Raw genomic sequence first — 14834 nt, 5'->3', positions numbered from 1 at the left:
ATTTTATCCCTGTGAGTAATTTAATAATTGTTGTGTGATTTACTCTTTTGTAATATTAATATTTGTGTTGTTTCTGCAGTTCCTGCTCCTGTAACTGATCTAAAACTGGAGAACGATGGCAGTGGGGACTCATTAAAAACCTCCTGGACTCCTGCAAAAGGAGAAGTGGATAAATACCTGATGATTTTAACTTCCTCTTCCAATGAAGAGAAGGTTGTACTCCTCCCCAACATGTCCAATTGGCTCTTTAAAGGACTGACACCTGGACGGGCCTATCATGTGTCAGTCAGGACTAAAAGTGGGAATCTCAGCACTGAGACTAAAGCCATAGGTAGAACAGGTGAGTGCAGCACCACCTACTGCATGATCACAACCAATGAGGGTAGGGGAGAGGAACTTGGAGTCCCTGTCTCAGTTGTTGTGAGACTGATGTCAATTCAATTCAATTCAATTTGATTTGTACAGTATAGTGCTTTTAACAATTGACATTGCCTAACCCTAACCCTAACCCTGCTTTAGCTTTACACAATCAAAAGTATAATTAAGTTTGTATGAGATGTGAATGTGTATGAGTCAAAATGATAAGACTGTCCCTGATGAGCAAGCCAAGGACGATGGCGACAGTGGCAAGGAAAACTTCCTGATATGGTAATAGGAAGAAACCTTCAGAGGAACCAGATTTAACAGGGAGCCCATACTCATTTGGGTAAACGGAAAGCAGGGATTGATCTGCATCATACTGTGTGAGACTGGAAGTTCAGTATAGCAGGAGATGTGTTTAAGTTAAAATTAAGTCCAGTTCGTTACTGGAGGCTCGGGTAGACTGCAGAAAACTTCATTCTGAACTGTCGAGCGACTGAAGTCACAAGTCCTCAGAGAACAGCTGTCTGCATCAGTCTGGATCACTGGCAGCTCAGGAACGACATGTATCAGTGAATGACATGACAGAAAGACAGGTAGAGGAAAAGAGAGAGAGAGGGAAAGAGAGAGACATAGAGAGAGAAGAGGAGAGACCAGCAGTGAAAGAGAGATTAGGTATAGGTCAGTTAGGAATGGTCAGAGTTAAACAATGTATAATATGAATGTTTATTTCGTGCAGTGTGCAAGCAGGCACTCTGGCAGGACTAACTATAACAGCATAACTAAAAGGGAGAGCCAGAAGGAAACACAGACATGAGGGCTCCCTGAGATGTAAAGCGACAAATCACTTCACCTTCAGCAAATCTGAGTGATCAATGAGAGTGAGGAAGACAGCATCTAAACATACCAGTTCTCCGTAATACTCTATGTCCATGAGTCCCCCAGATCTGCTCCTTTACCCAAGGCAAATCTATTTACAAAAATGCTTGACTTAAACGCTGAGACAGTGTTTCTGAGTCCCGAACATAAATTGGAAGACTATTTCATTTTAGGGCTTTGTAATTAAAAGCTCTTCCCCCTGCTGTGTTGTTTTCATAATACTGTATGTGGTACTAACAAGCAGTCTGCATCATTTTATTGAAGTAGGATCATAAGACACAAGCAGTTCACTCAGATACTGCGACGGGAGACCATTTAATGCTTTATACGCCAAGAGTAGTATTTTAAAATCGATGCGAAATTTCACAGGGAGCCAATGCAGTGTGGATAAGATAAGGGTGATGTGCTTGTATCTTCTGGACTAACTAAAGCTTGTTTATACACCTAGTTGAACAACCAGACAGTAAGGCACTACAATAGTCCGACCTAGAGGTGATAAAAGCATGAACTAGTTTTTCTGTGGTCTATAATCACACCGAGGTCTTTTACTGTTGCACTTGATAGAACAGAAAGGCCATTTATATTACAGTTTAATCAGAAAGCTTCTAGCTGCTTGTGGTCCTATGACTAAAACTGTCTAATCAGGATTAAGCAGAAGGATGTTAATTAACATCCAATCTCTTATGTCCTGCACACATTGCTCAACTTTAGTTGTAACTGTGTGTCAGCAACATAACAATGTAACTACTACCATGCTTACGAATTATGTTGATCAGAGGAAGCATGTAAAGAGAAAAAAGCAGTGTGCCTAAAACCGAACCCTGTGGAACACCAAACTCCACTCCACTAAAGGAGAGGTTTGATATCGGCCTGTAATTGGACAGCTGACAAGGGTCAAGGTCAGGTTTCTAAATAAGCGGTTTAATAACTGCTAATTTAAAGGATTTGGGAACATACCCACTGCTGGGTGAAAAATGTATTATTTTTGACAGGGGTTCTGTTATTGCTGGTACAATTGTGTGACGTAAATTAGTACCTCTTAATAACTCAAGATTTAGTTAAAACATTTTTCATGCATTTTGCACATTTGTATAATGCTGGTGCTTCACTGCACACCATGGCAGTCTTGCAAGCGTACCAGGCTAATCTGCTAAAAGCGCGAGTCCTAGCTGATCTCCTTTGTTTAGGACTGAGACTCAACGCCACGAAAAGCGTGCTCTTTCCTGTTCAGAGGACAACATATTTGGGTGACACATGGGATTCGATTACTATTCGGGCACAGCTGTAGGACAACACTATGGTAGGTGGACTGCGCTTGCGCCGCTTGAACAAGCTAGCACACCAGGTTCTGCATTGGGCACAGGACAAGTTCCTGTCCCTCAGATCGATTTACATCCCGGGGAATATGAATGTGGGAGCAGACTTGCTATCCAGACAAGCTGTGACACACGGGAAATGGAGACCCCGAAGTAGTCAGTCAAATCTGGGAAAGATTTTACGTAGCAGAAGTGTACCTCTTTGCCTCCCGAGGGACAGCAAAATGTCACCTCTACTACTCTCTGACTCCTCCAGCTCCTCTGGGTCTGGACGCAATGGCCCATACGTGGCCCAAATTATGCCTTTACGCGTTTCCTCTGATAGCTCTGCTCCCGGGAGTGCTGGCAAGGGTCCATCACCAGGGTTTGCGCCTCTTATCGATAGCGCCCCGTTGGCCTACCAGAGTGTGGTTCTCGGACCTAATGTCTCTCCTCGATGGCTCACCCTGGGTGATTCCAGTGAGGAAGGATCTGCTGTCTCAGGTGCGACTCAAGCTTTGGAACCTTCACGTCTGGCCCCTGAAGGGGACCAACTAAGAGAGGCTGATTGTGTTAGAAGTGCTAGGGCTTTCTCCACTAGAAGAACTTATGCCCTCAAATGGAATGTTTTTAAAGATTGGTGCATGGCAAAACATGTTGACCCAATCTACTGCCGAATTTTTTCAATCCTGGAGTTTCTGCAAGAAAAGTTGTCCTCGGGCTTATGCCCTAGAACTCTCAAAACATAGGTAGCCGTTATTTCCGCTTGCCATGTTCTGATTGATGGGGTTTCTGTGGGTAAGCACCCTTTAGTTGCCTGTTTTATTCATGGAGCTAAACGGTTGAGGCCACCTACTAGAGCCACTGCCCTTCTTGAGACTTATCTATTGTGCTCGAAGGTCTGATTGACACTCCTTTTGAACCACTAGAGTCAGCACCTCTCAGGTTTCTGACTCTCAAGATGGTTTTTCTCATGGCCGTTACTTCTCTGAAGAGAATTGGAGATCTGCAGGCTTTGTCAGTCTCCCCATCCTACCTAGACTTTGCCCCTGGGCTAGTCAAAGCTATTCTGCATCCTCACCCGAACTATTTTCCGAAAGTTCCATTCTCAACCATGCACCTAGTTGTTCTCGAAGCATTCTGTCCTTCGCCTTTTACAGTTTCGGAGCAGGAAAGACTTCACTTACCCTGTCCAGTACGTGCTCTTCAGATTTACATCCACCCAAAGGCCAGTGCCGTAAGTTTTCATAGGCTACGGGGCCGCACCCGGGGGGTGGCCGCCACTACACAAACGTTGTCACAATGGGTGAGAGATGCTATTGCCCTAGCCTATGAAGCGCGTGGTCTCACTTCACCTCTAGGAATCAAGGGAAAACACAGAAAGATGTTCCCATAGCGTTTTCACTCAGCATCTCGTTTCCGCTTTTTTAGGTAATAGGGTTACAGCAAAGTAACCCGAGGCATTCTCTTTAGTCCATTATTTACATGTGGTTTTATCACTGTGTGTTATTTTAATAACTGTTGTGTGATTTATTTTTTTATAATATAAATGTATGTGTTGTTTCTGCAGTTCCTGCTCCTGTAACTGAGCTAAAACTTGAGAACGACGGCAGTGAGGACTCATTAAACACCTCCTGGACTCCTGCAAAAGGAGAAGTGAATGAATATCTGATCATTTTAACTTCCTCTGACTCTTCCACTAACCAGGAAGCTTTGCTCCTCCCCAACACATCCAATTCGCTCTTTGAAGGATTGACACCTGGACAGGCCTATCAGGTGTCAGTCAGGACTAAGAGTGGGGAACTCAGCGTTGAGGCTAAAGCCACAGGTAGAACAGGTGAGTGATCAGAATCTGAATCAGAATCAGGTTTTATTCACCAAGTATGTTGACACACAAGAAATTTGATTCCGGCTGTTTGTGCCTCTCAAAGTACAGACCAACATAAAACGCTGTACATTTGTTGTAGACAAACACTACAAGTCTACATTACATTACAGATTAAATAAAAGAGGGGGTATCTGTATGTACAGATGTAAATAAAGAGTACATAAAATAAGTGTGCAAGGTGGGGCAAGTAGTAGGCAAGTAGCGTGCGTCACACATGCTATAAGTAGTGCAAAATAGCAAGAAGTAGTAATGTGCAGAAGAATGTAGGGTGTTTGTTGGAGTCATTGTGGTGCTTTTATACAATATACTGTACAGTATAGAACTGGCATTGTTGGTGTATAGACGTCTGTAGCACCTGCTAGAAGTAAAGGGGAAAAATGTTGTTTCCTGGGTGTGAGTGGTCTGTAGAGATTTTTTCTTTTTGTTTCTTGGTTCTTGTAGAGTACAGGGGAGCTCCAATTTTTTTTTTTCTAAAGTTTTTACTATTTCAGGCAGTCTGTACTGTTTTTTTGCTGTTTTGTGGCTGCTCCAAACCAGACAGTAATGGATGTGCTCAAGACAGACTCAGTGACTGCAGTATAAAACTGTATCACGTTGCATTTCCATTTCTGGTCATTAAAAATGGTAGTTCTGAAGAACTTAAAAGACTTCATGGTTGACACTGGCTCTTTGGGTATTGTGACAGAATGAATATAGGATGTATAAGATGTATAGGGCAGCATGGTGGCTTAGTGGTTAGCAGTGTCACTTCGCAAATCAAGTTGTGAATCCCTACTTTAGTCTATGAGTGTGTGTGGGGTTTAAGTTTTCGTCCTGTGCTTAGTGGGTTTCTTCCTGGTATTCCCGGTCCCTCCCACAGTCCAAAGACGTTGTTTTTTTTTTAAAGTGTTTTTTTTTATTAAACTTTTTAACATATAATATACACATAACATTTACTTAAGATGTTTACATTCACAGAAAAATAAACAAATACTAAAATGGATAAATAATAATAACAACTTAAAAAATAATAAAAAAAATAAAGTTTAGTAAATAAATAATAAAACTTCAATATAAACAAATGACCTTCGACAACATTTAAGGGATCAATGTTTCGATTAATGCCCACGTCAGTTGGAAAAAGTCTGATTTTAACTGCAAATCTGCAGTCATTTTCTTAAATATATATATCCGATTCAGTCTTTGTGTCCATTCTGTTAAAGTAGGTTGCCTTCATCCAATTAACTAAATCTTTTTTTATAGTTTCAAAAATCCTTGTGTAAAAGTGAAACTGTAGCCGTAAGGATGACCCCCAGCTATCTAAAACTCTGACTAGACCATCAAAAAAAATACCTCATTGTCTAACTGCGATGGCCAGTATCCTGATATCATCATTGCTTCAGACTTATCTGCATTTACTTTGTATCCAGAGACAGATCCATAATCTTCAAGGCATTCTAATATGGCTGGTATAGAAGTAAGAGGGTTTTCACTTGAATAATAGCATGTCATCTGCATACTGTATACCAATATCTTGTGACAATTTCCTTCTTTATCTTTTATCCCCTGTATTCTACTATTACTCCTTATTAATTCTGCTAGTGGTTCAATACTAAGTGCAAATAATACTGGGGACATTGCGTCCCCCAGATGAGTTCCCCTACCTAAAATAAAAAATTCTGGACAATGACAATTGACTTGAACTCTTGATTTGGTATACCTCGCTTTGTGCTGTAAGATTCCTAGGCTTCAGGCCCCCACTGACCTACACAGGATCAGTTGTATGGAAATTGATAGAAAATCATTTGATAAGATGCTGAGCCAGACTCTTGTCAAAGCACTTCATTAGGATGTATCTTTTATGCTAAAGGAGTGATGTATGGACGATTGAAATATAACTTGCCAGGCTGGAAAATCTGCCAATTCTAAAGCAAATGGTTTTAGACTGAAAACCTTTATATCATTTGCGTCTCTTTATCGGTTTAAAGCAAACTTAATAGATTATATACTTTAGTCCGACTTACAACAATCCTGTCAGCTTTGTAAATAAAACAAGTTTTAAAAAAAAATCATAGCATTGATCCTCCTCATCCTCAGTTTCAAACCTTATGAAGAACCGATTTAACTCATTTACTGATTCCTACTTATTGCTTGTACTACTTTGTCTTCTGACAGTGTCATTCCCATCATCTGCGGATTATATATATATATATAAATCTGGTATTTTGGCCCATTCCTTCATGCAGATCTCCTCTAGAGCAGTGATGTTTTGATGTCGCTGGGCAACACGGACTTTCAACTCCCTCCAAAGGTTTTCTATGGGGTTGAGATCTGGAGACTGGCTAGGTCACTCCAGGACCTTGAAATGTCTCTTACGAAGCCACTCCTTCATTGCCCGGGTGGTGTGTTTGCGATCATCGTCATGCTGAAAGACCCAGCCCAGTTACATCTTCAATGCCCTTTGACGATGGAAGGAGCGTTTTCACTCAAAATCTCATGATACATGGCCGCATTTATTCTTTCCTTTACACGGATCAGTCGTCCTGTTCCCTTTGCAGAAAAACAGCCCCAAAGCATGATGTTTCCAGCCCCATGCTTCACAGTAGGTTTGCTGTTCTTTGGACACAACTCAGCATTCTTTCTCCTCCAAACAAAAAGTTCTATTTTGGTTTCATCTGACCATATGACATTCTTCCAATTCTCCTCTTCTGGATTATCCAAATGCTCTCTAGCAAACTTCAGACAGGCCTGGAGATGTCCTAAGCAGGGGGACATGTCTGGCATTGCAGGGTTTGAGTTCTTGGCCGGCGCAGTTTGTTACTGATGGTAGCTGTTGTTACTTTGGTCCCAGCTCTCTGTAGGTCATTCAATAGGTCTCCCTATGTAGTTCTGGGATTTTTGTTCACAGTTCTTGTGATCAATTTAAACTCATGGGGTGAGATCTTGCATGGAGCCCCAGATCGAGGGAGATTATTAGTGGTCTGGTTTGTCTTCCATTTTTAAATAATTGTTCCCACAGTTGATTTCTTCACACCAAGCTGCTTACCTATTGCAGATGCAGTCTTCCCAGCCTGGTGCAGGTCTACAATTTTGTTTCTGGTGTCCTTTGACAGCTCTTTGGTCTTGGCCATAGTGGAGTTTGGAGTGTGACTGTTTAAGGTTGTGGACAGGTGTCTTTTATACTGATTACAAGTTCAAATAGATGCCATTAATACAGGTAATGAGCGGAGGACAGAGGAGCCTCTTAAAGAAGTTGTTACAGGTCTGTGAGAGCCAGAAATCTTTCTTGTTTGTAGGTGACCAAGTACTTATTTTACTGAGGAATTTACCAATTAATTCATAAAAAATGTGATTTTTAAAAAATCTCTTTTATCTCTTATAGTTGAGGTATACCTATGATGAAAATTACAGGCCTCTTTTTTCTTTTTAAGTAGGAGAAATTGCACAATTGGTGGCTGCTAAAATACTTTTTTGCCCAACTGTATATGTGTATATATAAGCCACTTGGGTTTTTATGGGATCTTGAAAAAAAATAATACTTTTTCATCCCATGTCACTTTACGGTTACCATATGGAACTAAATAAAGAACTGTAAAATACTTAAAACAAATATTTTATTGGGCTGATTATCTAAGATGAAAGCTGTATGTTCAGTATATTTATATATAACATGACAATGATGTAATTTAGTCAAATGTATCATTTACAGTGGTGAAAGTTTTTGCTTTACTCGCTTCTTAGGTAGCATTTGTTTAATTTATATTAGTTTATATAGTTTAATATTCATTGATATAAGTTTTTATGGTCACCGAATGGCACAGTGGTAAAGTGCCCAACCCATTCATCCAAAGATTGCTAGTTTGATTCCCAGGTGATGCCGTATTCTCCTGTAGCTGGAACCCTAGAGAGAGCTGTGGGATGGGAGGTACTTACCGCTCTCACATCATTCACGCTCTACAGCCAATCATGGGCATCTGTGAGCTCCCACAAGTGGATGGAGCAGATAGCGCTGTCCAGCGTGCATGAGCATACAGTTTGAAAAAAAGAAACGGTTGGCTGGCTTCACATGGTTCGGAGGTGTTCGAACACATGATAGTCTTCGGCCCTCCCTGATTGAGTAGTAGTAGCTTTAATGTGGGTGCCTAGTGACAGGTGGGAATTAGATGACAAAATTACGGGGTAAAGTCCAATTATTTTATTATTTGATTTATTCTTTTATAATATAATATAATATAATATTTGTGTTGTTTCTGCAGTTCCTGCTCCCGTAACTGAACTAAAACTGGAAAACGACGGCAGTGGGGACTCATTAAACACCTCCTGGATTCCTGCAAAAGGAGAAGTGGATGAATACCTGATCATTTTAACTTCCTTTGACTCTTTTACAAAACAGGAATTTGTGCTCCCCCCCAACACATCTCATTGGCTCTTTAAAGGACTGAGACCTGGACAGGCTTATCAGGTGTCAGTCAGGACTAAGAGTGGGAATCTCAGCACTGAGACTAAAGCCACAGGTAGAACAGGTGAGTGCAGCCACACCCACCGCTGTGATCAGCGGGGGAAGAGGAGAGGTTACAAAACTTACAGGTTTGTGTTGTCATTCCATTACAGTAAAATTGATGGCAGGAACTGTTCTCTGATTGGTGATAGAGTCATTAGAGGTGTGAAGTGTAATTTGATTGGTTAGAGTTCTGACTGCAGAAACTGCGGTCAGACTGGTTAGAGTGGTAGTGACCGTGGGATCTGTGGTCTGACTGTTTACTCATACTTTCTGTAATACACTGATCAGTCATACCATTAATATCTAAAAGAATAAGGCCTTGGGGGTTTGATCAGATTGTGATCTGGGGAGTTTGAAAGCTGGGTCAGGGCTTTGGGCTCTTTGCCTGGGTTCCTGCTCCTGTAACTGAGCTAAAACTGGAGAATGACGGCAGTGAGGACTCATTAAACACCTCCAGACTCCTGCAGAAGGAGAAGTGGATAAATACCTAATTATTTTAACTTCCTCTTCCACTAAACAGGAAGCTGAGCTTCTCCCCAACATGTCCCATTGGCTCTTTAAAGGACTGACACATGTATGTGGTGGGCTGTGGTGCACTGGGTGTTCTGGTGCCTTTCTGTTGTGGAGAGCATTAAATTTTTTGTGTGAGTTTTGCTGCATTGGCTTTTCTGTGGGACTGGATGACTTTTGGTCACCGCAGGCATCGGTGAGCCTTGGGTGCCCATGATCCTATCATTAATTTAATGTGATAATACAGTAGTATATATTTTACTGTAAGTATTTTTATAATATTACGGCTGATCAGTCTGTAAAAATGTTGGGTAGAGGAAAAATACACATTTTAAATTTATATTTGGTAAAATAATTTTATTAATGAAAGTTCTCATTAGTCCATTATTTACTGTAAATGTGACTTTATCACAGTGTTTAATTCAATAGCTGTTGTGTGATTTATTTTTCTGTAATATAAATATTTGTGTTGTTTCTGCAGTTCCTGCTTCTGTAACTGATCTAAAACTGGAGAATGATGGCAGTGAGGACTCGTTAAACACATCCTGGACTCCTGCAGAGGGAGAAGTGGATAAATACCTGATCATTTTAACTTCCTCTTCCACTAAACAGGAAGCTGTGCTCCTCCCCAACATGTCCCATTGGCTCTTTACAGGACTGACACCTGGACGGGCCTATCAGGTCTCAGTAAGGACTAAGAGTGGGAATCTCAGCACTGAGACTAAAGCCACAGGTAGAACAGGTGAGTGCAGCCACACCCACTGCTGTGATCACAGCAAATTAGGGAAGATAACTTGTTTACCCAACATTTACATTTATGCATAGTTTAACATTGCAGACAATATCTAATTAATTACACCCTCCCCTCTAAAAGAACACAATCTGCATATAAACCTTTCTCTCTGTCTTCACCTGTGCCTCTTTGTTTCGTTTCTTTCTTTTTCTTTGTCTTTATTCCTCTCTCCCAGCCCCCGGACGTGTTCAGGAACTTCTTGTCCATCACAGTGATGAGTCGTCAGTGTGTGTTCAGTGGCGCCCTCCACAGGGAGAATGGGAGAATTACACTGTCTATCTAACAGATGTAGGAGGAGCAGTGAAGAAAAGGCAGACGCTAAGCAGAAAGATAAATGAGTACATTTTTCATGACCTCACTTCTGGAAAACAGTATAATATCACTGTGGAAACACACAGCGGAGACCTGAATAGCTCCACCTCCATCACCGCTCACACCAGTAAGACACTCCTCGAACATTTATACATATCTAACATGTTGTGATCGATGGTAGCTCATGGTATTAAGGCTCTGAGTTACCAGTCAGAAGGTCTGTTTCTGTAAAGCTGCTTTTCGACAATGACCATTGTTAAAAGCGCTATACAAATAAAATTGAATAGATTTTATTTAAATTGAAGGTCTGTGGTTTAAACTCCAGTTCGCCAGATTGCCGCTATTGGTCCCTCGAGCAAGGCCCTTAACCCTGCCTGCTCCAAAGGTGGTGTATAATGGTGACTCTGACCCCAGCAATTTCACTTTGTAGTAATGTACTGTATATGTAATGAATAAAGGCTGAACTTAACTTAAACTAAAAACTGAAGTCCAAGACCTGGGAGCTAAAGTGGGGAAATAGAGCTAAGATCTAATGCATAACTCATTTGTGTGTGTGTGTGTGTGTGTTCAGCTCCGGCCAGTGTCAGACAGCTGAATGTCAGTAATGAGGGCATGACTGAATCTCTGCGTGTAAGCTGGACTAAAGCAGAAGGAGATGTTGACTTGTACCGCATACTGCTTATCGAGAACAGCGTCATAATCAGAAATGAGAGTGTAACATCACAACAGACATCACATAGCTTCCGCATGCTGAAGAGTGGCACCCCCTACAGGGTGGTGGTGATCAGCATGAAGAATGGTGTGTCCTCCAAACAAATGGTGTCTGAGGGATGCACAGGTAACTGGGCTACTGTTTGCCAAATGCAATGTTATTCTCTCAGCCAATCAGAACACGCTGTAGTGCTCTTGGCCAATCAAAACACACTGTAGTGCTCTTGTCCAATCAGAAAACACTATACGCTCCCAGCCAATCAGAACACACCATAGTCTTCTCAGCCAATGATATAACAACCTACTGCTCTCAGACAATCAGAACATACCATGCTGCTCCTAATCAAACTAAAAAATAATAGCGGTTGCTCCGCCCCTTTGCTAAGCCCTCTGTATGTGATTGACAGTGCCCGCTGCTGTCGACGGCGTCTCGGTTAGTAATAACGGTCGGACGGATTACCTCAGCGTGTGGTGGAGACCAGCGCAGGGGGAAGTGGACGAGTACACAGTAACACTTAGTCACCATGGCAACATCATACACACGCACAAGGTCCCCAAGTCCAACTCCGAGTGTGTGTTCAGCTCCTTGGTGTCTGGACGCCTGTACAACATCAGCGTCAACACACACAGTGGGGTGTACACCAACCGCACCGTGGTACAGGAGAGAACACGTAAGTACACACACACAAACACACACACACACACACAACAAACTACATGGACGTACAGACGACGAAACTATTTTTGTTTGTCTGTGTGTGTCAGAGCCATCTCCTGTGCTCACTCCATCTGTCACACACATGGCGCGTGATGACTCTCTGAAGGTGTACTGGCGACGTCCAACAGGAGATTTCGACTTCTACCAGATTGTTGTTAAACACAACAATATGATCCGACACAACACCACAGTTACACACACCCAGGACGAGTGTGTGTTTACTGACCTCGTACCGGGACGCCTGTACACGGTCATCATCACCACCTGGAGTGGCAAGTACGAGGCCAGTGTGTCCACTCACGGGAGAACACGTTAGTAAAGCGCACAAACACACACACACACACACACACACACACACACACACACACACACACACACACAGTAGGCGCTGGCGCAAAGCAGCCTTACAGAAATATAAAAATGTATATAAATTAACTGAAATAAATTTAAATAAAAAAAATGTTTGTAGCTTTATGAGTTTGTCCCTTACAAGCAGCTGGAGGTGACTCCTGAGACAACATGAGGACGAAACCTTAAGAGGAACCAGGTTTAAATGGAAAGCCGTCCTCATTTAGTTGACACTCGATCATGAGACCATAAATTAATCCCTTCTATAATTGTTACACACTGCCCGGACAAAAAAAAAAAGTCAGACAGTCTAATATTCTAATATTTCATTATTCCGCCGTTAAGGCGGTGGCATCATTTAGATACGTTTATGCAACGTCACAAAACTTATTTCAGTCCAGAGTCGCATTAATTGATGATGAGAGAGTCAGACCGCTGTGTAAAGCCTTTCCTAAGCACAACCCAAAGATTCTTAATCTGGTTTAAAGTCTGGACTCTGTGGTCTCTAATCCATGTGTGAAAAAGATTCCTCATGCTCCCAGAGCCGCTCTTTTACCATTTGCAATGAAAGTATTCCTCTTAGCCAAGCTAGAAGATTGCTTTACAGTCCATCATAAAAACTGACATAAAAACAGTGGACCATAAAGAAGAATGAAAGTCTTTCTATCTTTTTTCTCTCTTTCAGTCCCCGGTGGTGTGCGTAACCTGACGTTGTTGTCCCAGGGGACAGAGAAGCTGGGCGTGGGCTGGGTGCCAGCTGTAGGTGATGTGGATCATTATGAGGTTCAGATCGTGTTTAATGATATAAAGGTGTTTCATCCGGTGACTCTGAGCAGCAGTACAACGCAGCACGTGCTCTCACTGCTCACGCCCGGACGCCTCTATAAGATCACCGTGTCCACCTTCAGCGGTCCAAATCTCAGTACATGCTTCATTGAAGGGAGGACAGGTAATGTCTCTACCAGTGTCTGTGACTCTCTTTCCCTCTGTCTGTCACTTTCTCTCTATCCCACCATCTGTCTCTCTGCCTCGCTGTATTTTTTCATGACATTATATCTCGATTTTTATAGCTAAAGAAGTGTTATAGACTGGTGTGTGTGTGTGTGTGTGTTTCCTCTTCACAGTCCCGAGTAAAGTAAAGAACATCCACGTCAGTAATGTAGAGGAGACCTCAGGGCTGCGTGTAAACTGGACTCCATCTCAGGGCGATGTGGACAGTTACTGCGTTTTTCTGATTGGCCCAGCTGGAGTAATGGAGACACGCCCCATCCCCAAACACATCCATGACATCACCTTCAACTCGTTACAGCCTGGAGAACAATACAACATCCGGGTGCAGTCTATTAGCGGGAATTTACACAACAACAACACTGTTACAGCTCGCACAGGTACATCACGTAGGCTGTCTCATTACACACTCACTCATTGTCTATAGCACTTTAACCTGTATTTAAGGTCACGGGAGGCCTGGAGCCTATCCCAGGAGACTTAGGGCACGAGGACAGGATGCCAATCCATCGCAGGGCACACACATACACATAGTCACACACTCATTCACACACTATGGGCACTTTGGGAACGCCAATTAGCCTAATCTGCATATCTTTGGATGGAATCGGGGAGGAAACCCAGTAGGCACGGGGATAACATGCAAACCCAATGCACATAGAGATGGGAATTGAGCTTGGCTGGGAATGGAACCGGACCCTGAAGGTGCAAGCGACAGAGCTAACCACTACACCACCGTGCCGCCAGATTGTCTCATTTGACCATTAAATGCTTCTGTACTTATTAAACACATGAGTAATTATGATGGGGAAGTAGGTGCTGTGGTGTCTGGGACCTGGACGGGGGCCCAATCCATCGCAGGGCACAAAAACACAAGCTCATTCACACACTATGGGCAATTTAAGAATGCCAATTATCCTAATCTGCATGTCTTTGGATTGTGGGAAGAAACCAGACAACCCAGAGGAAAACTACCAAGCTCAGGGAGAACATGCAAGACCCAAGGCTGGAATCAAACCCAGACCCTGGAGGTGCAAGGCGTCAGTGCTAACCACTATTTTGCCGCGCGACCACTATTCAATACACAAAAACAATATTATTATTTACTTCTCTCCCTCTCTCTCTCTCTCTGCATCGCAGTGCCTTCCCCAGTGGAGTCTGTGCATGTGGACAGTGATGTGAGTCTCAGCAGTGTGTGTGTGAGGTGGAGTGCGGGGCGAGGTGTGTGTGACGGATTCGGGGTGTTACTGCAGGATGAGAGAGGGATGCTATTGAGGAACGTCACACTGCCACCTGTCTCGCTGCAGCACGAGTTCACACAGCTCACGCCCGGCAAGAAGTACCTCATCCTCATACACACGCTGAGCGGCGGGATACAGAGCAGAGTGGCCGTCACAAACACACGCACACGTGAGTCGTTTACATTACTATGATCGTTAGTAGTAGTGCCAGTTGTCATGGTTGTTTAAAGTGATGCCTCACAGCAGCACAAATAAAATGCTGGGTGTGAAGTCTGATATAGTTTTACACTG

General features: G+C 42.7%; 1 protein-coding gene across 4 annotated transcripts in view; it reads left to right on the top strand.

Annotated features, from left to right (window-relative positions):
• Window positions 1–14834, top strand: part of LOC128531512 (receptor-type tyrosine-protein phosphatase beta-like) — a 59919-nt gene that overhangs the window by 36788 nt on the left and 8297 nt on the right. For 3 of the 4 annotated variants that reach the window (XM_053505412.1, XM_053505413.1, XM_053505415.1), the window contains 11 exons: window positions 80–340; window positions 4105–4371; window positions 8658–8924; window positions 9894–10154; window positions 10381–10644; window positions 11089–11355; window positions 11636–11899; window positions 11994–12257; window positions 12980–13243; window positions 13419–13682; window positions 14443–14712. In XM_053505412.1, coding sequence (XP_053361387.1) covers window positions 80–340; window positions 4105–4371; window positions 8658–8924; window positions 9894–10154; window positions 10381–10644; window positions 11089–11355; window positions 11636–11899; window positions 11994–12257; window positions 12980–13243; window positions 13419–13682; window positions 14443–14712 — 2913 coding nt within the window. The remainder of the gene's footprint in view (window positions 1–79; window positions 341–4104; window positions 4372–8657; window positions 8925–9893; window positions 10155–10380; window positions 10645–11088; window positions 11356–11635; window positions 11900–11993; window positions 12258–12979; window positions 13244–13418; window positions 13683–14442; window positions 14713–14834) is intronic. The other variant, XM_053505414.1, reaches the window with a different exon arrangement.

The sequence above is a fragment of the Clarias gariepinus genome, chromosome 10 (genome assembly GCF_024256425.1).
Source record: "Clarias gariepinus isolate MV-2021 ecotype Netherlands chromosome 10, CGAR_prim_01v2, whole genome shotgun sequence".
In the NCBI taxonomy this organism is placed as follows: domain Eukaryota; kingdom Metazoa; phylum Chordata; class Actinopteri; order Siluriformes; family Clariidae; genus Clarias; species Clarias gariepinus.
This window is presented reverse-complemented; position numbering and strand designations above follow the sequence as displayed.